Here is a 24,596-nt window from a genome sequence, read left to right as displayed (position 1 = left end):
ATCACTGATGGTCCTATGAAAATGAAGCATCTTATAAAATATTTCATTTTGGGTCCCAATGAAGTATTTGTCATTAATGCCCTCCTTTGCTCAAAAGGTTTAGTAAAAAGGTCAGTTTCTACACAAGGGGCCCTTACAGGCACCAACACAGTATAGGAATCGTTTCCATGGTGGGGCATGTTTCTACAGCTCTGATACTGCTAAATCTGGAACCAACCTGTAGTCAATATCCAAATGTAAAAAGAGCAAACTGCAAGAAAAACAACAAAATGTTTAATTGGTGTGAATAATGCTTTTGTATCAGGGCCATCTACCTAGAGGGCCACTAGGCAGATGTGGCTTCCAAAGAATTTTTATGGCCCTCGTGACTGCCCAAAGGCCCTTTTTACACTTGTGGACATTTGAGCATTTAGCTCACTATATTGTGCCTCCGCCATTAATGAATTCCCTTTCAAGCCTGCCAAGTTCTTGCAAAACTCTTTAGTTAAAGATTTCTTTTCGCTAGCCTGAACACGCTGGCCAACAACAGGTACTTATTTTAGGTAACAAAGTCCAAACTGTTGTCAGCAAGTTTCAATGTACAAGGCAGGACAAATGGGAGAATAGAATATTTTGCTGCATTTGTTGCAGGGAGAGCAGCTCAAGAATGTCAGTGAATGGAAGGGATTATAGTATTATATTGTGTGATGTTTATTTTCATGGGCATTCTAATGTCCCAGGTTTTAAAGGGAGGGGATTTTACTGTAATTTTGGATAAGTGCTAACAAATAATAGCCTGAGGATGTGTAAATAGTCTAAATAAAAGGCATTTCAGGGGAAATAATAAATAACCCTGAAGTTCTTTTAGCACTCATGTCAAAGGCAAGGGGGGTGGCTGCAGTAAATACAAGATTAAAGGAAGACCCACTGAAGAAGACATCTGTAGGACTGGTTTTACAGGTAGGGGATCTATTATATCGACTGCTTGGGACCTGGCGTTTCTAAATAAGAAGATTTTTCCATAATAAGGAAACTATGCCTTACTTAAAAGCATTTAGCTTGAATTTATATTAATCAAGAAGTCAGATATTTTTTATGGTTCCCCTAATTGCAGTCCTTTATATTAAAAATAATTACATTTACCATTGCAACATTATATAATCCTATTTCAGACAAGGATTCAGGTTGTGGGGCAGACCTGATCCTGCAGGTAACCAGGTGAGGGGGGGGTTAAATCAGGGTGACCAAAACATACAGGTCTTTATGGGTTAAGTTGAAACGAGAGGGAAAACAATGTAGTGTAAAGCATTACTTGTCTGCATTTATGCATGAGAGACAGCTTCCATATTGGGTGCCACTCTATAAACTATCACTATTCTGGGCTATGTTACTGGCAAAGAGTTGGAATTGAATTGGCCAATAACCATAAAGGTAATTCAGGCAGTTGCCCAGGGACCATGTTTCCCCTGATAGAAATGCTATAGCTGCCTAACATGAATGCCTCAAGCAAGGCAAGGTGGTGAGAAGCCAAGTTCTGTTCACTTAACAATATTTTATTTTATGTGTTTGGTTAATCAGAAATCCAAATCAATAAAACCAATCGTCCTTTTCATAATTAAAGGAATACTGTTACAGGAAAACATTTTTTTTTTTTAAAAAAAACAAACAAACTGTTTTTTAGAAGATCAAACAGATTTTTTTAATTTTGACATGGGGCTGGCCATTTCCTTATTTCCCAGGTGCCCAAGGCCATGTGCTGTGCTCTCCAGTCTCTCTTTACTACTGCGCTGCAATTTGGAATGATATTGTCCCTTCCCTTTTCCCGCCCAGCATCCGATCAGCAGAACAATTGGCAGGTAACAAGATAACAGCTCCCTGACACCTCTGCTGGAGGATTCAGCTGCCTGAACTGACAGTGCCTCTATGGGCTAATAGCACTGCTGGTACCGTCCTGAATTGTAGTGAGTGGGTTCAGGCAAAACTGCCTCCCAGTAATTTAGGGTGACTTTAGACATTTCTCTATCAGCTAAAATACACCGTTCCATAACTGGCTATGTGCCATTAGTTTCAATTAGCTGGTACAGTCAAGGAGATATAGATATATACACACAGTATTTGCTTGTAAATAATGGTACATTGATTTCTATGAACAATAACGCCACATCCTAAATTCCTTATACAGTCGGATTTGTTGCGAAAAGGCGCCCAGAGGCTGCCCTCATCCTCCCCCTTAGGATCACGCATGTTGCGCACTGGGGACTGGACACCCTGAAGTTTTCTGTGTGTTCCTGGTCCCAGTGCTCCGTATGCAAGTGAATTTAGGTGCAGATGCGGGGCATTCCATCCCTAAATTTATTCCGCCCTAGGTCTGGCCTCGCACCAAATCCGGGGATGTATACAGTTGGGGAATACATTTAATGCAGTAAAAGACAGAAGGTAGCGTTACCCATTCAAAATACATTAAATACAGCGAGAAGCGGTGGGAACTTTAGCCCCAAATACATTGAATACAATAAGAGGCAATGACTTCCGACCCCCCAGTTGCCCTTACCATTAAAAAAAAAAAAAAAAGTCAGCATTCTAGAAATCAAATGAAGTCAGAAAGTGTCTGCACTGCTAAACATGCTCACGTGCCCCACCTAGTGGTAGACATGATAACAGCACCCAAAAAAAGAGAAACCCTGTACCATACAACTTGGGTCATACTGACAGAACATTGAGTAAGAGAAAGCAATAGGTTATCTGAAAGCAGTTCTATTGTGCAGTGCTGGCTCCTTCTGAAAGCTCAGACTCAGGCACAATGCACTGAGATGGCACCTACACACCAATATTACAGCTAAAAAAATACATTTGTTGATTCAAGGATACATTTTTAATGGTAGAGTGAATTATTTGCTATGTAAACAGTGTAATTTAGATACAAAAAGTACAACATAAAAATCCCTTTTAGATATTTAGTGGTGTGCCCTAGCTATATAATCGATCGCCTTATGTTGATTAAAGAGGTCATTTGAATTTTTTGAATTAAATGAAATTCTAAGACAATTTGGAATTTGTTTGTCATTATTCTATTCTTGTGGTCTCTGAATTACTTATATTTTTATTCTGCAGCTCTCTGGGTTATAATTAAATTATGCTAGAAACCGGGGATGAATTTTTAACATAGAAAAGAAATAGCAGAGGGCCTGAAAAGAAAAATAAGCATTAAAAATAGCAATAAAATTGAAACCTTGCACTCATAGTTACATAGGGTTGAAAAAAGACCAGAGTCCATCAAGTTCAACCCATCCATCTCAATGCGTTTTTTGTTTTTGTTTCTAAACTAAAAAATTTGCTTAACATAATTTGTTATATCATACTAGGGGAATTATTAATAAATGTTCATATTTTTTGTACAATTCAAGTTTTTTTTGCATTAAAAAACATGAAACTGAATAATGAGTAAAAACACACATTCTCAATAATTATTAAGCAAAAAACTCCAATGTAAAACTTTGGCATCTAAAAGCTTGCAAGGTCAGGAGCTGTCCTTGTTAGAATTTTAACTATTCAGTCAGTTTGAGCTTTTCAAGTTTTTCGGGTTTTTTGCAACCCGTTAAAAAAATGTGCTTTTTCTTATAATCGACTTTAGTTGAAGAAAAAAAAATAAACATGAAAATAACACAAATATGAATTTTGATAAATCTGCCTCGTTGGTGAACTTCCACTTTAAAAAGAAGATACTGGCCAATACTCATAAACACTAATAAACTCAGAACCTATAAAGATACAAGATCCCACTTCACTCTTCGGATCACTTCACTGTAGCTGGTGTAAGTGGCGAGCTATACGCTGTCATCTTGACAGTATTCATTGAGTCCTTGGCGAGATTATTTGCATTCCCTGGGTCCTCTATTGTGAAATTCAGATGAATAAAGATTTACAAATCATTTTTGTGCCTCCACAGAGAGACTGCGAGCCGGTGAATACTCTATTGTACCTAAAGTATAATTGGCAACATAAAAAACCCCCTGACAGTGTAGAGCAGCACAAGCCTAATAACAAAGGAGAATATCTCTAAGTGTTGACAGATGATCTTGAGAATGCAGAAGCAAACGTGCTACACGGAAGTAAATGAGCGCAGAGGTGTAGAGGTGCCTGAAGTGACTGACATCAGACCTGCTATTTCTTCACTGACAAAACAAGGCAGGGAAAGTGCGGTGTGCAGATGCTGTGAAGCTTCTGGCAGGTTAGTCCATGCCTCCTTGTATTCTGCATTTGAAAGAATCCCACTTCTGTTTTGCACAACAAATAATAGAGATGATTTGTTATAAAAATGACTTCAGTTGGCTCACACTTTGCTAGAGGTACTTAATAAAGAGGAACCAGCCCCCTCAACCCCCAAAAAAACAATGTGCACCCTAATTATACTATTATATTATGTAGGTTCTTCACTGCCCTCCCTCCGCTGTGCCTTGTCATTAGAAGGACATAACCTATGAAAGGGTTAACTATAAAATAAAACCCTCCCAGTTTCCAAAGTTCAACTACAAAGTCTTGGACTTTGGACACTATCTATAAATCACTTCTAATTGTCAAAAACCAAATAACCAGGCAAAGGCCCATTTATTTGGAGTTGGCTGCATAACCAGATCACTGGTATAGGGGAACGCTTGCAGCCTGATGAAAGCATACACCGCCAATGGGGTCATCAGTTCGAAGAAAGTACTCAACATGGCCGGCTGGAATTCCTTCATCACAGAAGTTATTAAAAGCAAAAATACAGCATATGGGTGCCAAGAAATCCTTTTGGAAAAAACATCCAAATGAGAAGAAAGAGCTGGACGATATTATTTGTTTAATAAAACAAGGGGTATTAAACGCCTTCCTTTTCACATTCCTGGTAAAGTTTTAGAATTCCCCACAATATGAAACCACTAAGTAAGAACAGAAAATTAAAGGGACACAGTTTAATGAATAGGGCTAGTGCAGAACATTCCTTTTGCCGGTTCCTTTATTCAAGACATAGCCATGTTTTTTTGTTGTTTATTGCACTCATAAGGCAAGGACTAAAACAAGAGGGTTTTACCAGAGGTTCTTCTGGGAAACGATCAGAGAAGTAAAAGGCAGTAAATCAGATTAACATTTCCACAGATAAACAACTGTATAATGAACTAATCGTTATCTCAAAGCCTATCACGAGAGAAGGTAATTGTTATACAACCCTCATTATACAAACTATCGTGATTATAGCTGGGAAATATTTATTTCCTGCTATGGCTGCCACCAGTCCAGTCTTGAACTCAACAACCTGGTTTTTCAACTGGAGGTTCGGCTTAAACAGCAACATTGTGAATACTGGTGAGATCCACATGATTGCGTTCGAGAAACACAATAACTACACTGCAGACGTCTCAACTTTGCCCCAAAATCTCATTGCGCCCTCCAACATGTTCACAACATTGCTGCATCACCCCCAACATGATCAGTCTGTCCCCTTTGCCTGGTTTTGATCAGCAGCAATGTGGCACCCTTACTTCCTACTGAATAACAGAAAGGCGGCCATATTGTTTGTGACCCCTTGTATGCTCCTCATTTGTTCAGGCCACCTTATTTAATATTTACCTTCTCTACAACACTAGTTTTTTTTTCTAGTATTTAATATAAACATTACTGTTGACCACAGTGACAAATTATTCTGTATGGTTTTACTATTATACTGCAAAATCTGGGCCTTTACAGACATATCTGGCACAATACAGGACAATGAAGGCTCTGTCCTATCAGAGGATTCAGCAGTTTCCAAATGAAACCTTTTCCCTTCTCTGAAGAAATGATGCCTGAAATTTTTATTCTTGTTCTAATGGAATTTCAATGGCCTTTAGTGCAAATCTACTGGAAATTTCTGCATATTAAGTGAAAAAATTAAATGATGTTAACCACATTTTAATGTGATTAAGGCTGACAGGGTCATTATTTCAGCTAATCACTCAGATTAAAGAGCTCAAACTAAACTTTGCACCAGACAAGATTCTATGATGTTGAAAAGGGGGAGAATAATAAAATGAACATACAATGAATTACAGTGTGCTAGATCAATCTGCATGCATGTTTGTGTGTGCACACATGTGTACATACATAGTCTCCTTTCTATGAATGGGTAAAGGTTATGCACAGGTGTGTGCAGTGGGGAATTAGTTAAATATTTCTTACATTGGACAAACCATCAGAAAAGCCTTTACCTTTTCATGAAGTATATAAATATAATTTCCCCCAAACAATTCTTAGTTAGCACGGGTAGGCAGTGTATATGATCAGCAGCAGTCATGTGAATACCTTCTTGATTTAATGATGTTTTTCTTATATTCTTTTAGATTATAAGCTCTTTGGGGTAGGGCCATTTGCAGCTCCTGTATCGGTTATTAGTTGCTTTGCATATAATTCAGTTTGTTCAATGTATAAACCAAGCTAGTGTACAGCACTGGGGAATTTTTGGGGCTTTATAAAATATATGCTAATAATAATAATATATATCTTTCAGCAGTGGGATGTTTGAAAATCTGCAGTTCTGTCTCAGGGTGGCTGTATTGGTGGCTGCCATGTAATTGAATATGTAGGTGGCATCTCCAATGGGGCACTGCTCTGCATATTCCTCTGTGTTCTACCTGATGACTTCTTCCCGCCATCCCAGGTTTCCAAGTCACCCACCAGCTTAATATGTGGTTGTATTATTGATTAATATATTTCATGTGCACAGTGTGTCACATAGGGTTCTATATATACATTGATTTTAAAAATAAGTTTTGGTGAATCGTGTGACATAAGTGACATCACTAAGAACCATTTAGAAGGATATAATATACAGAATATTCATGACTCTTGTATATAAAATATATAAAAAAAAAAATATTGAGAAACACAGCTGTGTTCAGTTATAACTAATCCTATTAAAAAAAAAATAGAAATCTGGCTTTTATTAGTTTACTGCTATATTTTCAAAGTTTATGCAAGTTTAGGAAAGAAAATCAAATTCTTAACAGTGTTTAGTTTAGATCTTATCAGGATTCCAGATACAGACAGATTTTGGTGAAACAGATATAGATATTAAGTTATTAAGTAGGCAAATTCGCAATGCAAACTAAAATAACCCATATATATATTATATATATATATATATATATATATATATATACACAGACACACGGAATACGCATACATATTACATATGTACATATTTAGCTGATAATGATAGAGATCAAACACAGATGAAAGTTTGTACACACAGGGACACACTTTAAGGCAGGATCACACAAGGTGGTTCCTACACCTACATTTTATATGCAGGCAGAGGAAAGAGGATCTGTTGTCATCCTCTCCTTTGTGTAGGCTTATTGATGGGCATGGTGTTGGCCTATGTGCAGTGGTGTAACAATTGAGGAAGCAAACCCCAGTTTCCTCCATTACTGCATTTAAATCTCTGCTCCACGTTGGTTCTCAGGTAGGAGAGCAGGCAGGAGTGGGGGATGTATATGCAATTGTGCGCAGGAGTTCATTATTATAGCCAGAAATAAGAACAAAACAGGCACAGCTCCTTTTTACTTCCCGCTAAAGAATTGGAAGGCAGCCATACTGTGTGTGGGAAATATGGTATTCCCTTAACCGTCAAAAGAGAGTAAGAACCTGGCCGTGGATCCTATCAATGACTATAACAGGAATCCGCCTGATGCTGTTAATATAGGAGGATGTGTAGATTTCCATTACAGTCAAAGACAGGCCTGGTTTGGACTTTTCTCTGCTGGTAGATAAACCCCACATGTGTGAGCCTAGTACAGTCATAAAAACTAAAAGGTAAACATAGACTTAGCTCTCTGTATTTCTTGGACAAATTAATAGGAAAGTAAGGTGTAAAGGAATAGTAACAACATAAAATGAAAGTGTATCAAAGTAATATATTATGTACTGTGCTGGAAAAAGCTGTGTGTTTGCTTTAGAAATCCTACTATAGTTTATATAAAAAAAAAAAAGCCGCTCTTGGGAGCAGAAATTAAAACATTTTTAAATCTGAATTTTGGCTCTGAGTGCGGAGAGTGCTATTGCGGCATCAACTTGGCTGCCTCAGGCGATAAGGAGCCCTGACGTGGCGTTGGGAATAGGACCCATTGGAGTGAGGACTGCATCAATGAGCCGTTGCAGTCCCCGATCCGATGGGAAAATCAAACCTGCCCAATCAACATCTGGCCAATTTTAGGCCGGATATCGGTTGAGTAGGCCTGTTGGGGTCCCCATACACAGGTATATAAGCTGCCCGCATATGGCCACATTCACACCTATTTACATAGGGGAAGATTAGTCCAAATAAATAATTCCTGTTTATTTTCTAATGTTTAGATAACTTGCAATTTGCCATAGTACTCATAATTACAGTCCTGCCACCCCCCACTTACCATCAGGTAAGGTCTCTTGACAAGCGTGAATTAAATTATATTTATTCAATTAAATTATCATGCTTGTTCTAACCCCAACTTTGGCCTGTCTCTTAAGCAGAGGTTATATTGATGTACGCAAAGAAAAAATAAATCAGCACGTAGCCCTTGATGTGTTAGTTAGGAATAACTATGGGACGTATACATGCTACAAGAGATCTGCTATTGCTACAGGAAAACAGCGAGCTTTCTGTGTGCCAGAAAATAAACAGGATTTCTTTATTGGACCCTAACCAGCTAAAAAGGAATAAGCTGTTCTCTTGTGAATAGGTTTACCCTGCGGAAAGTCCTAATATATCTTATTGTGATTCTTCTGCAAATAAAACTTGGTGCATGAGATCATGATGTGCTTTGCAACTGGAAAGTCACTGGCTCAGTGGGAAGCTTTTTATCTTCCCAGCAGTCGGATCTCAGAGAACATCAGTGCAGCGACTGTAGTTACCTGCCGATTACTTGTATTTTCTCACATCTGTGTCCAGCAATCTAAACCATGATGATAAAGGGTCATTAGGTTTGGAGTGAGGAAGGGGCCGGGCCAGGCAATTTGTTCTGATAAGCTTCTTGTTGCGAACTCCAGTTTAGAATGTGCAGTCTCTCATTCCGCGCACCTTTCGGAACATTCTTTACAAGGGGTTGGGGAGGTAGAAACCAGTCATGGCATTAGTTTTGACTGTGAGCCACTGTCTGCCATTATCATTTGTATATTGAAAAAACCTGGAGATTGAGAAATAATTTTGCAAGTGCAAAAAAAACACAAACGTGTCTTTTTTAGCCTCCAGAAACACATCCAGGTGCAATTACCAAGATAACGGCTGTTTGGAGCACGGGAAAGCAATTTTCCTCAGTGGGACTTACAGATCAATTTACCAGTTGGGCAAATGGTTGGTGCTCTGTAGTAATCCAGAGTTAACAGACGTTTGGAGTGTCCTGTATTTACTTATATAGTGGCTAAATGGGGCTGTTCCTGCTGACCAATGAAAGAGCATTCAATGATAAAATACAAAGAAATTAGGTCACTGAAATTTTCTGCCTGCTTCTAGCTGGATTGGAAGGCCCCCCACTGGGATGATTCCACAAGAGGTTTAGGAAATGCAAATCCATGGTGTTTCCTTAAACAATGGATTGAAGGGGAAATATACCCTGTGTACTACGGTTGTTCATGAATGCCTTATTTATAAGGTCCAATCAGCCAATGCATTCCTTGTTCCAACAGGATTTTGAAACCAGCTCGATCAACCTCTGGCCAATTTCAGGCCAGACGGGCAGGCCTGTCTAAGGGCCCCATATACGGGCCAATAAGATGCCGGGGGTACTTCCATTGTACTTCCCCATCCTCAGCACCTTCTGAAGTTTAAACTTTGGCCGGCTTGCTCACTTGTACTGGGGCAGTGACTGCAGAACCTGAGCATGCACAGTTGGGGCCAGGTCCACATTTGGGGTTGGCTTTGGGCACCCAAAGTTCCATAGTTAGTATCAGTGTGTGGTGTTTGTCTTATGAATTACAAAGTTATGCATACAGCAAATTTTATATTTTTTTCTCACTTATAACTTCTCTATTGAGTAATTAATCGTGTTAATTTCACACTGGCTCTTCCCATTAGTGCTGGGTATAATTAATGATAAGGCAGAGCCAATAACTAATCAATTGTACAGCAACAATGTATATTAAACAAGAGCATTTAAGTCACAGAATGATGGGTATAATAACTGGGGCCTAGACTTTGGGAACAAGACTTTTTAAGTGACTATATAGAAATTTGAAGATTTGTCACACTGGAAGCCACACTACTGACCACTAGGGTGGCCACTTGGCCAGTATTATATATGCCCAATTCCTGGCATTTTATGAATGGTGTTTTCTACAGGTAAAGTAAAAAGTACTCACTAGTGTCGATCTCCAAACTGCAAGAATGTTAATAAGTGAGACAAGTAACTGCATGCATCTAGAGGTTTTATGGATTTGTTGTATAATTGGTAAAATCAAATTGTTACTACTCTATTGTTGAGGAGGTAAAATGTTGAACAAATTGTCAAGGCCACAATAAATTCTCGAAAAATGTCAGCTACTGCAACACAAAGATAACCACAACCTCTTTTACAATACTTTTGCTAAATTGTTGGCAGGAAAGCAAAAATGACTGAAAATAATAGATTTGTACAAGATTTATCTGAATTATCCCGATAACTGCCACTCATTGGGGGTATTTAAAAAAATGTAGAAATAAAATGTAAAAAAGAATGTTGTAAAAAAAACTGTCTGTCTGCTTTCTGATATAAAATCACACGATAAGCAGATTTTGAAGTTGGAGCAAGCAGAAAAGAAAAAAAAAACAGCATTACACTATTTTCCTCATTACAAAAGATAAACACACTTTTCTCTAATGACGTCCCTTTCCTGTTAAGGCACACAAGCAGATAAAAGATATTGATGTGATTCGTGAAAGTGAGTAAAGTGGATTTTATTCCGAACCAGTTTATTCTGCATGTTAGAATCTCATTTCTATTGGAACTGTTACACGTGCCAGTCCACGCTGTAAAACCAAATAATAAAGACAGTATTTCGCTATACGTGTGGTGGTTTTACCTGCCAGGATAGCCCAACTGCAAGGAGAGGGACTTCAACGAGCAACAAGAAGCCAGCAATTACGACTGAAGCCTCAATACATTTCAAAATCTTTTCTATGAAATTCTCCCGTTACCTATTTTTTCACCCTTTTTTTTCCCCCTTCCCTAAACGCTGTCTTGGATGACAGCTTAATGTGTAGCACATGCAATATTTATTCCTCTTCAGTGTCAGACTGTCTCGCCATCCAAGGGAATACAAAGAATGTCACTTATTAGGATAAAAGCACAAGGCAAGGTAATCAAGGACATATGTAACATCAGCCATTCATGCCCTATTTTCCACATCCTCACCCATTCATAACACTGCGACAATTATTCTGATCACTCGCTTTCAGGCTGTTTGTGTTGCCCGTGACGGTGGTTTGCATTTATTTAAATCATTTCAAATTGGACACTTGCTGTGCAGTGTATGTTTGTCAAAACTTTCGATCTCCTGTCAAGGAACCGCTTGGTACATCTGCAATTTGGGTTTGTACAGAACATGTAATCAGATAACCCAAGGGGCCGGTGTCAGTGGATTTCAAAAAACAGTTCCTGAAGGAACACGACTGCTTTTATATATATTATCATTAAACACTGATGGGATTATTAAAAGCTTGCTTGGAATTAACACACACACACACACTGTAATGCCTGGTTTACATGGGTGACAAACACACAGCAAGTGATCAGAGAGTTTTAGAGATGCACTAAATCAATAATCAATTCAGAACTGGCTGAATACAAAACCCAAATTTGCTAATTCCAGTTTGAGCTCCAGCCACACAGCTAAACATGTTAACATGTTTAGGGAATAATGTACCCCTAAAGTAAAATATAATGATATTAGGTGTCACCCCAGCCTTCCATAACTATATAAAAAGCACATTGCTGGTTCTCATTGATTTACAGCAAGGGGTACATTATTTTATTATAATCTGATACAAACCACTAAGAATTGTTTATTTAGTAAATAACGTACCCCCTATGGTTAAATATAAGGATTTTATAAGTTATAAGACCATATAATATACAGGTCATGGAACTTTAAGGTACATGTGGCTCCTGTGTATTATATATACATGTGAAATTAATCCTTTAAGATTTCTGCGTTTCAACCTAATCCTGATTTTACCCCATCCCTGCTTGGTTTAATTAACATTATTTCCAAAACAATGTTAGGATGATTTCAGTATTGGTTTATAGTACAGCATAGATACGATGGCAAGTTTGATTGCTTACTGACACAAGCATTATTATTCTAGCCTTCATTCATATAGCGCTGAAAGTACCTGCCCCATTGGAGCTTACAATCTCCCTATCACTGTTAAACTCTAAGGTCAGGCTCAGGAGTCAATTCAGTTTTTGGAGTGTGAGAATAAACCCACACAGAGCAAATAAAAACATACACATTCCTTGCAGGTACTTCCCAGGGTGGAACCAAACTCAAGACCCCATGGCTGCATGTAGCAGTGCTCTCTATTATTAATTCCTGCACTTCAAATCTTTAAGAGGAAAGCGAAATTATGACCATAAATGTGCAGAAATTCAATTGTATTAAGGGGTTCATAGAGCATAGATCTCCATTCATTACAGTAACTGCTACACAGTTGTTCAATTCCATCTAATTTAGATGTTACATGATTCCATGTCACATAAGGGGTTAAACTAGGCACAATTTTTTCGTTTTCCAGTCTTCAAGCAAGCATTTGGCTTTTCGCAGGCATGCCACAGCACCACCTACAGGCTGCAGCCTATCAACTGCAGGAAAGACCTGGCTACATTTCAGCCAAACTCAACCTTCAAAGGCTTCAGAAAAACGGTTCAAAAATAATAAAGTTAAATCATATTACATTATCTGATACGGGAAAAGATATACGTGCAAATAAATTATAGGCATTAAAGTTCTTCCAACTAACCAAAATTTGCATAATAACAGCTGCATTTACAAGCTAAGAGAATATTCCTTTCTAGACCAGCCAAATTTATCTTGAAATTCTTTAATAAGAAACATGTGCAGAGAATATAGACTAGGTTACATCCCCCCCATATATTTAGAAATGCAGAACAGATACAGACACTTTTTAATTATAGCTGTTTGAAATGCTATGTAAAGCAGCATGTAGTAGTGTCCAGCATAGCATAGCATGGACTGTACTGACTCCTTTTCTGACTCCACACACCACAGTCACACAAGGCCCCACAGAAATCACTGCCGATCAGGTACTACTGACCACTTGCAGCTCTACTACCCCCACCAGAGACAAATTGGTATATGATATATAGGATTTGTCAGGAGTTACCCTCCCAAACAGCCTTGCATAGGCTCAATATAAAGCACCAATAAGTGGTAGCTGATAGCAGTTCCTCTTCTTGATTGCAAGTTTGGATCTGACACCACTAAAAAGGCCTAAAATGCACCCAAATACACCTCAAAATTAGGCAAGTTGAGCAAAACTGGATGTGCAATCGGGTGGGGTGGGTAGGTGCTGCCTAGGGCATGACAAATCACTCACATTTTGCTCTGCAGCAGATGTCTTTCCAGTGGGAAATTGTTCTCTTTTTGCCTTCCTAAATCTTTCGCCTATGATAGGTATATGTCAAACTGCAGACCTTAAGGAGTTGGGGCTCACCAGAAAGTGGATATAAATGGGAGACTGCGGGCTAGTGAAAGCCACTGCCACATCTGGATATTATTGGTCAATAGCTGTGATTCCCAACCAGTGGCTTGGGAACAACAAATTGCTTACCAACCCCTTGGATGTTGCTCATGGTACTCAAACCAGGTAGTTATTTTGAAGTTGGTGGCAAGTTTTGGTTAAAAAAACAAGATTACTACCAAATAAAGCCTCCTGTAAGCGGATAGTGTACATAGAGGCTCCCTAATAGCCAATCTTAGCCCTTATTTGGCACCTACATGAACTTTTATGATGCTTGTGTTGCTCCCCAAGTCTTTTTACATTTGACTGTGGCTCACGAGTAAGAAAGGTTGGGGACAGGGGCTTCAGTGTCTCCAAACATTTCAAGTGACCTAACTCCCAAGAACTGAATGATCAAGTCTGTGTGGGTGTTATTGTCAGAATTCACCCTAGCCAGTCAATGTACCCAAACAGTCTCTTTTTAAATGGCCAAATCAGTTCTGTCATAAACAAATGCTAGTAACCTTGATAAAAAGCACCACTCGATGCTTTATTTCTATGGATTCTCTCTGATGTACCAGTTTTCTGTCAGGGCAGAAGAGGGAAACAGAACACCCTAATTAAACACCAGCCTGACAGTTCCAGCCCTTTACACTTCATTAGTAGTGATGATTGACAAGTCCTATTAAGGCTCTGTTTAGAGGAACCTCTGTTTTGTGTAGCTGTATTTAAATTAAAAGTGATTATCAAAACTAGGGATAAATGAAGCACAAAGGAAGGATGATTTGTCAGTGGATTAAAACAAATGCATGGCTGAAAGCTGCAGTGGATGCAGGTACCACAGCAGAAAGAGAATGAGTGAGAATGAACATTTGGCAATAGACAGATTCATTACACTATGTTCATTACGCCATTTACACAAAGCATCCCTCCACAACAAGCTTTTAGACAGTTGGTTTATGGTAAAATGACGATGAGATGCCAAAAAGTCTGTGGAGGGCCAGATCAAGCATCTGGGTGCTGCTCTTAGGTACTGATCTTGCAACTTGTTGCTGAACTACATGGCAGCCATACAATAAAGCTGCTGTATAGAGAGTCGCTGTTAGCGATAGGTGGGGAAACGCCAGATTGGCTGCTTGTGGCTGGGATGATAACTATTTGTGAATATTAAATCCCATAAAAACCTGCATGTATCTTTCCACTGAAAGGTGATCTGGACACATCCGATCAGCAGTTGAGTGTTACAGGTAAAGGCAATGACAGGGGGGTTAATGGCCAATATTATAGCAAGATATTCCTGGGCATCCAACCTTACACATCTTCTCAGGCACAGTATAATGAGTAAGTGTTAAGGGAAGATACATGGGCAGAGTTAAGTTGCTGATCCAGGCCCTCAAAACCTATTCAGCACCTTATATGTCAGTGGTTAGATCTTGTTCGGACAGGTTTTATTTGTACATGGGGATGCGATCCTTGCTCCAACAGCTTGTATCCCCACCTTTGTAATATGATCGTTTATATGTATCTTTATAGTGTATGGGCAGCTTAAAGTCATTCTGTTGGCAGTATTTGTTCAAAGTAGTTTTTTCTTTTAACAGAGGTAAAAACTGAGCCAAAAAGTCAGAGGTGCATAGGTTTAGAAGCCATTCAAAACACTGCTAATTGGCGTTTACTAATGCTGTCACTTATGATTACGCTGACAGAAAGCTGTCGTGCCGTACGTTCCATTTCCTACAGCAACGTAATTAGGAATAGCAGGAATGGCACAAACACACGTGATAGCTATTTGTGGTGCGCTTATCCAACAAAGATGGTGTTAAAAGTCTGTAAATACTGCAATCTCTCTGCATAAGTATTACCTTTCATTGGAGAATACGTCCCTAATTTGATCTTATCCAGAATACTTTTGTAGCTGCTGCCTTCTGTATTTATTTTCAGCTTTTCTTCAGCAGCCTTAAACTGAGAGGTTAAGGGGAAGAGGAAAACGGCAATAGCCGTGGCTCAAAAAAATAAATAAAAGAGGCCTCCTCCCATCATGCACTGCTGTGCGCTCATAAAGAGATGACAAATACTTCCTCAATCATGTTTTACGAGCAGAGATGCGCAGGGGGTTCTCTGTGGCTGGCTGGAGGGAAAATAGCAACAGCAGGTGGCCCAAACTGTGCCGAAAATGGTTACGAACATCACTCAGCTGCACGGGCTTTGATCTTTCGAGTAGAATTGCACTAACATCCACAAGGCTTTTAAAATTAATATATATACTCAATAAATTAAAAACTATGCACATACAAAGGATACGCAGCATGAGGGTGACTCTGATTTGAACGAGGTTTAATTTCGGAGGCACAAGGTTAGGAAACGCTACTTAGCATTAGAGTCTCGCAAGCACTAAAAGAGCATGGAGACAGGTAATGGAATGTTGGCGTCTCCTTAGCAGCCTGTCTACTATTAAGGTCTGGAAATGGGAACAGTCTGGGAGAGGCATTTACTGTACAATTAGGCAGTAGAAAGGGCCCTGTAATCTTACCTACAGAGGTCTAGCAGTGCAAGGCCGGACAATGATCTCTTAAGGAGAGACCATGACTGACTAGGGATACAGCTTGGCAAGTAAAGGAAAATATCATTTTAGGTGCATAATAGGTGACACCAGTTATGTCTATAAAGTAAAATGCATGGCTGAGAAGGTGCCAAGAAATGCAGAGACTTATACAGTCAGAAATATACATCTTGGTAATAAATACACACATCACATCAAGACTGAGAAATACAAAGACTGATCGGCAAGATTCGTTGCCAAGATAACTGGGTCATGGCAAGTACGGATGGGTAAGATGGAAAAATTTCTTTTTAAAATATATGTCAACCCCAAAAATAATTTTTTGCCAGCAAGGCAGGTCTGTCAGTCTGCTGCCTTGTGTTACACTGTTTCAATCAGAGCTAACAGATCAGAGAATAAAAAAAGGACAGGCAAACACTACTTCTAATTGCAATGGTTTTTTACTTATTTGTATATATAATTGCTAATTTGTAATGAATGTATATTGCAAAGTTGTTTAGAATTATGTTTTCTTTTATTAGGCAAAAATGTATATTTTGGGTTGACTTGTCCTTTAAGTGAGAAAATCTTTATACCGGCTGTGCAAATGGCCCTGCGCCTGCAGCCAGGTGAGTGTCAGCTAGGGTACTTGGAGGGTAATGTTGCATTTCATGGGTGCTGGGGGAATTCCATAATGTTGCTCTGGTTTCAGATCAGCAGTGTTCTGCCCATCCCCTTTAATCTGGGTGCATCTTGGAATTTTATGTAAGTCCATATGGAGCACTTTCATACAATATCACCGCTGCTCCACATGGCCATGTTGAATACACCTGACTGTCCATACAAGCAGGAGAAGAAAATATTTTCCTTTAATCTCCCAATATTGTGGTCAAACACAAATATGGCCACAGCTTCTAGTTATGTTTATTGCATAAACAGACATACCTGATAAGATATGGAACTATACAGTCTGCTTAAACTCTTCATTACTGCAGGTAATTTTTTGCATTTTTTTTGTAATTTTGTCTGGTTGCATAAAAAACATGGTTAATGGAGCTGAAATTGTAGTTATTCAATATAAATGCAGAACACATACTAATATTAATCGGGTCAATTTAAACTGAGCCACTTCTCCCAGAACTTTCTCTGGTGATTTATTGGAGGCAACCATCTGACTTTAATTATTGCTCTGGCTTACAATCTATGAATGTTTATTTTTCAGTTTAAAGCCTTCCCGCTCTTTGATATCAAATGGAAATGTGATTTTTTTTTTAATGTAGAATTGGAACCATGTGCATCTAGCTTAAGTTAAGGATAGGGAGATGAAAATACTGCAAGAGGATTTGTATTTATGGAGAATCCAAGTATTTGGCAAGGACTAGCATATGGTGCCTCAGAGTTTGCATTGCTGCCTTGTAGAAATTGGGTCTAGAAATTTAATCTAGGTAAAGTGCCTGTTCTCTCTGTATCTGTTTGGGTTTCTTCCAGGTACTTACCAAACCCAAAAACATACAACAGGGTAAAGGTCTCCCAATTATTTGAGCAATATATGACAGGGACACTGGTGAGATCCACAGGAGCAGAGCCTAATATGACGAGGCATGTGTAAAGCTGGGTATACACTAAGAAATGCTCATTAGTGAGGGCATAAAACAAGTGGATCTTAACCTTATTTGGCCACCAACTGGTTGGGCCAAATTGGGATGATCCAATCCAATCATAATCAAGGCTTCCACCAACTTAGCTCTGGGCAATCTTTAACTGTACTTTGCATTTATTATCACACGTTGTATTTATTTGCATCTATTATTGTATTGACCCCCTGTTTGTTCTATCAATTTATTGTTCTGCTGTAGATTGCTGCATACATATCTGGTCAATTTTCTGCCCTATGCACAGTACAATAAGGTTTGAACTGAATGAGTCAGCAGCTTTATTTGGGAACATGTATGACCAACACAGATGAACTGGCTGCTGGAAAAGGCCACCAAAGACCTTATTTTCCCACTGCGCCCATTCAAGGCCCCCTGGGCCTTATTTTACAAAATGCTTATTTTGAATTTCATAGACCTTTTTCTTTCACCAAGCCCTACATCTTGCGACTAATAGTTCTGAAAATATTCCCCATTCCTTAAAGAACCATCATATATCTTAAAATGGTTGCTTGCCAGGCTACAAACCTAGAATTCTATTCCTTTGCTCTTTGGCAAGGACTATTCCAGAAACTCAAATTAAACAATCCCATAGTGAAACTCAGTTCTTGGAATATTTTTGGGTCAACGCCTTTAGCATTGTACACTGCTCCTATTACCCTCCCATCAGTATTTGGAAGCCATTTACCCAATTAGATTGTAAGCGCTAAGGGTCAGGCCTCATAGGATGCAATTGTATGTTTATCATGTATTTACCCCTGATCAAAAGTTGTTGGCATATATGCCCTTATCTGTATTATCAATGTGATGTTCTACACTGTATACCCAAGTATTAGGGCTATAAAAATACACACACATACGTGATGTGCCAGAAAAGTGTTTTACAGCTCTTAGAGGTTAAATAAATATATAAGCTGGCAAATGTTAGCTACATTTCTGGTTGCAATTTGGCAGTTTTTGTTGTTCCACATTTGTAGCCAAAGGCACAATAAAGGGGTTTGTTAATCCCTCTATTATGAGGCTACAGTATACTTTACACTTCTCCTTATTTGTATAATATGTATGCCTAGAAGGCAGGTAGCAGCTAAATGGCTTGTGTAAGTTAGTTAAACGACACATCAGCCTTCATCATTTGGCACAGTATTTCTGGACAAGTGGCAGCAGAAAAAGCTATACTAATGGTTTTAAAGCAGAGATTAACCATTTTAATTTCTTAGATAATCGCTCCTTCAAAATGAGAACAGAAATGTATTTGCTCAATACCAGACTAATGTATAACAAAAAATACAAGACTAAAACCCAAAATGTATTGGGCATTTGGAAATTGCTTACTTAATTTATACATATTATATTTTACACATTCCTTTGGTTACAAAGAAAACATTAATTAAGCTTATTTTATTTATTCATGTTCAAGCTGGTCTGAAGGCAGGGAATTTTCTACATCGGCCTTGGTACCATACAACATGTCGCACAGACTTTTCTGTCCTCAAGTTCGATTAAAAACAAGACTAAAGCATTTAGCCAAGTAGCAGTTACTGGCCAACGCAGTTTCAAGTTTGGGCAACCAAGTCTAATATGATTATTAAACATTTTTACATGTATTGATTGGAGGCCTATATCTAGTACAGTTAGTAGGATATCTGCAAATATTAATGTCAGCATCTGCTACAGCTTAATTAAAGAATTTGTAAAACATTTTGTATGTTATGTTTCAGGGCTCTGTACCAGCCCAAGGCAACCACAGCCCTTTAAGTAGGGAAGATCTGTGCCCCCAAAGATGTCCACAGTAGCTCCCCATCTTATTTTCTGCTGATTCACTGCACATGCTCTGTGCTGCTTTCATTAACTATACTTAGGGACCAACACGCAATATACTGTATAGATAGAATATAAATGTCACAATATAAGGCTGACTAGAAAACAATTTATATTAGTACATGGCAGCTCTGAAACCAGTGCAATTAGCATCAGAATTAAATAATCACCCTTGTGGCATCAGCTAAGCTTAGCTTCTCAACAGCTGCTTAAAGAGCACTGAGCATGTACAGTGTCACTGACACTTCGAACAAAAACCAAGATGGGGAGCTCCTGTGCACAATTTTAAAGGCCTAAACTAATACTGTTATAGAGATGCTAAACCATAAGGCTGGTGCAATAAGTTCAGTACATAAAATATGGCATTTCTAGCCATATTCATTTTTAGGGTTTAGTTCTTCTTTAATGCACCAGTGGTCTGCATGTGGCCCATAACTACTGTTCACAATAACCTTACAGTAATTAGAAGCTGACTAAGCATCCCTGTTGGTTGGTTTAACCTAAAGGTCATTTACGGTGAGATATATATATATATATATACGGTATACAGTCCAGAGTGGGAAGCACACCATGAAATAAAAATAAACCTAGGTGCCAGAGCTGGAGAATCTTCAGATAAGTAAAGGATGTCGGCACTTTTAGGATTTCCACAAAAAGTCACAAAAATAAAGCTTCTTTTTTAAATGCAAGTGGTGAGTTGGAAATAATAAAACTCACCACTTGCATTTAAAAAAGAAGCTTTATTTTTGTGACTTTTTGTGGAAATCCTAAGAGTGCCGACATCCTTTACTTATCTATATATATACGGTATATACTCGAGTATAAGCTGGGTTTTTCAGCACCAAAAATGTGCTGAAAAAGTCACCCTTGGCTTATACTCGAATATATGGATTTGAAGAAGTAACTTGATGGCATGCGTTGCGAGCTTAGCCTCTATCTCATAAAACAGAAAAAAGGAAAACTCACCATTTGTTTTTCTTGCGGATGTAATCTTTTTCTGATAGATTAACTAAATAGATCATCGGCTTGGATGTCAGGAATAAGTATTTATTTAATACGTCAATCTAAAAGTGAGAGTGAGAAAAAGAAGAGTAGTAATGCAAGGACGCTAAGCAAGGACCCATACATAAATATACAAAACAGAAAAGACAGAATTCACAAGTTTATAAATAAAAGGTACTAAAGCAGTATCCTCGCTATGAGAAGTTTTCAAGCAACAGGTAGCATGGTTTGGCTACTGAGCAGCCTCGTAAGGGCATCCTCAGTAGTCAAAGGGCTTTACAGCCCCAGTCAGATAAAGGATTTATGGGGATGCAATTCACCTTTAGTGTGGAAGTAAGCAAAAGATTTAGTGTTGCTGCCATTGATGAGACCCCAATGGCTACTGTCACATGGGGCCGATTCTCAGCCAGTGGATGAACGCAGGCTGAGAATCAGAACCGCCACTGGCATCGGCCTGTTCTTGCGACTGCGTCAGCCCTGGCGCACGCATACGGAGCAGATTTCAGCACCAAAATCTGCTCGATGTGTCTGCACCCCGGCAGATAGTGGTTCCAGGTGCAGTCAAGTACAAGGCTGATACCAGAGAAAGGGCTGATTTTCTGCCTGAATTTAGCTCCATATGGCATTAGCCTAAAGAGACTGCCCAGGTATTTGGGGGGAAAAAAGTACAATGCAGCCAAGACCCCCTGTTGGATATTTATAGTTCAAATAATTAAGTGCTGAGCACAAGATTTTATCAGGAGACCCTATGGCCATGCTCAGCCCTTAGCACCCTCTCTGGCAAAATTACCTCTCTACCCAACAAGCTAGGGGACAAAACTCCTACACTAATGATTAGATGTAACAATAAAATGACACAGTTTATACTCTACCTCCTTGTCGTTCCAGTCATGGTAAAAGCGCACATGATTCTTTTCATCTATTATCCAGTTTTTGACTTTGCACATTATGTCCTACAGAGAATTAACAGGGAGAGAAACAAAATCATTAAAGTATAGAAGATAGGAAGAACATCTTACTCAGCAGGAGGGCATGGAAGCATTTCACTAATGCACAGGGAATATTACATGGTGACACATCAACTCGGTCCTTTAAAAATTCAACCGATCTTTGGAGCTGATGAACATTTTGATACAAGAGAACATATTTTTTAATACATACAATGGCTAAAAAGCAAATCTCTAGGGGGGGAAAAAAATCACACCGTTGCTCTATGCTCTATCCAATAAAGATATACCTGACTTGGCCATTTTGTGGCTCCTCTACCTTGTTCAGCTCAATGGCTGAACTACCTTCTCTGACTGCCACCTGGAAACAGGTTGTAAATTCCGTGGTTAAACAATATGTCAGGCTATACCTAGTGGCCATTGGTTGATTACCCTATAAACTAAAATAAGCACAGCATATATTATACACACACAAAAAAAACTACACCCCCCCACTCACTAAAGGTCTCTATACCTTCAATATTTATTTTGCTGTTCCATACCACTAATGGAAATATTAAGAGTTTAATATATATTTATTTTGCCTTTTCTGTACCATCCCAACTTTATATTAAAAGTGTTAACAGGCAGCTGCACTTTTAGTCTCTCTTATAAGAACCCACTATCAGCCACAGCCTTTGTTATTGCCCTCCTACTGTGTTCTAGCCCCACTGAAAGTTGATAGGGCATAGTCTAGATAGAAGATGTTCAGTGGGTGTGTCATATCATCATAGAGGTGTGGCCAGCCATATATTAATTGCTATACAGGAGGACACCCTGTAAGGTTTGCAGAGAGAGGATTTAATAGTATTGCAGCATTGAGGATCTCACCTGTACAAAGGACAAATAAGCATGGTCAAGAGGTAAGAGCATAACAGCCCTTTAAATATATAGGTAACAGAAAATAAAGGGAATATAAAACTCTGATTTTGAATATGGTATATATTCCTTTAATTTTTGGGATAGATTGCTCTAAGATTAACCTATATATAAGTAGGGTGTACAGCCTCTTTATTGCTTTATAAATTTTCAGTAAAACGGATAAGTTTCTACACATTTATGTCTGTGAATATGACCATATTTGCGCTGCCAAGGAATCCTTATCTGAACCCTGTAATGAACCAAAGCCACAAGAAGCTACAACTATCTGGACAGGCAGCAGGCTGCTTGCTTGTACTTGTCAAGCAATGCCCTTCCCACCAGAGAGCAAGAATCCATAAACTGCCTGTATAATGTTCCTGGATATAATAAATCAAGTGGATTTTCAGGAAATGATTCTATTATGTCCAGTAATTTTTTTCCATGATATTATATGCAACAGGTGGTCTTGCTGGTTGTCATCTTTAATGGCCCCAAAAATAAACCAAGACTGAATATTCACAAAAAAGTTCATACAAAAAACACACATGTGCTTTTCTGGTCAAATAAAATGTATTTAAGAAAACAGATTCTCTACCACTGCCTTATATATATATCAGCACATTTTGTGCCCAAAATATTCCTATTCTATGTATTTGCATGTGTTTATATCTCCACTATTATGCAGTCTACTAGGGCCAGCGTTGCACTGGTGTCTATAGAGAATGGTCCCAGCAACAGAAGTAAATGCACACATGCAGAGCAAGGGAGATATTTCAGGTGCACTTTATACAATTGCTAAGCTCCTCATAAATAACTACGTTTAAAAGGACACTACTGACCAATAATGGAGTCTGCAAATAATAAATAATTCATAAGAGGGTAATCCTTCAGCCGAGCTGCTCTCCTTAGCCATCAGTAAAACAGTGTAATGATCTAGCCATCCCAGGCTTAATGTCTGAGAGATGTTTAACTTGAATGTTATTGCTCGGTAAAGCTAAATTAGCCATTTTGTGGTCATGGGGGAAACTGCTTCATTGGAGCCGATGGAAACATTTCCTGTTACCTTGGCAGAGTTTTCAGTATGGTATCAAAAGCATGTAAAATTTGAACACAAATACAGCTCTTGATTTGCAATTGTTTTTCTACATTAAAGAATACCATCACCTTTATGAATTCCAAGCTTTAAAAATTTAAAGGAGAAAATAACCCTTCTTCTTGAGCTGATTCAGTTAACAATAGCAGAACTGTCAAAAAGAGCATAAAAACATATATGTGTATATATATATGTATATTAGTCTTGTAGGAACCATTTTCTAACCTCCCCTTAGGCTAGGAGAGTCATTTAACAGGTCCCCTTGTTCCATGTTAAAATGTTGGATTCTGGGACTGTGTGTCCCTCTGCATTCCAGAAAATCAGTGCAAAGCGAGGGTCTTTAAATGTCAGAATCTATCACGTCAACATGGAATACGGGGAGGGTGGGGTACAATGACTCTGCCAGGTGGATGGCAAAAATAGTCTACCTCTGTTTGCAGGAACCATCATGGATTCAATGTAATCTAAAAAGCAATGTTTTGTCAATTCATATAGTTTTATATAAGTCATGTAAGTTTATGTACCATTTTTACATAAGCCCAACTGAATGAGCTCATGTAAATAATGTGGTTTCATGTAAAAAAATATGTTTTCCTTTTAATAAAGGCAAAATAAAAACAAAGATCAAAAGACATTCTGCTTATGAACAGTGCCCCCAAAACATTCTAGGATAATTTTTAAAATCCAGAAAATGTTATCGCAATCCGTATTACGAGAAGACCATTTTCTATAGACTCCATATTAAGCAAATACACAATTTAAAAAAATTATTTTCTTTTCCTCTGTAATAATAAAACAGTATCTTGTACTTGATCCTAACTAAGCTGCACAAATCCATATTGGTGGCAGGAAAGTTCTATTGGGTTTATTTAATGCTTGAATTATTTTTAGCACACAAAGTATGGTGAACCAAATTACAGAGAGATCTCTCATCCAGAAAACCGCAGGTTCCGAGCATTCTGGA

General features: G+C 38.5%; 1 protein-coding gene across 1 annotated transcript in view; it reads right to left on the bottom strand.

Moving 5' to 3' along the window:
• The window catches only part of ola1 (Obg-like ATPase 1), a 92,986-nt gene that overhangs the window by 14,619 nt on the left and 53,771 nt on the right, over positions 1 to 24,596 (bottom strand). Inside the window, exons 6-7 of the mRNA NM_001008043.1 lie at positions 21,565 to 21,645; positions 20,657 to 20,754 (exon numbers count right to left, since the gene is read on the bottom strand). Of these exons, the coding sequence (NP_001008044.1) occupies positions 20,657 to 20,754; positions 21,565 to 21,645 (179 nt within the window). The remainder of the gene's footprint in view (positions 1 to 20,656; positions 20,755 to 21,564; positions 21,646 to 24,596) is intronic.

This window comes from Xenopus tropicalis, chromosome 9, assembly GCF_000004195.4.
Source record: "Xenopus tropicalis strain Nigerian chromosome 9, UCB_Xtro_10.0, whole genome shotgun sequence".
In the NCBI taxonomy this organism is placed as follows: domain Eukaryota; kingdom Metazoa; phylum Chordata; class Amphibia; order Anura; family Pipidae; genus Xenopus; species Xenopus tropicalis.
The sequence above is the reverse complement of the archived record's forward strand: the minus strand, read 5'-3'. Positions and strand labels throughout refer to the sequence as shown.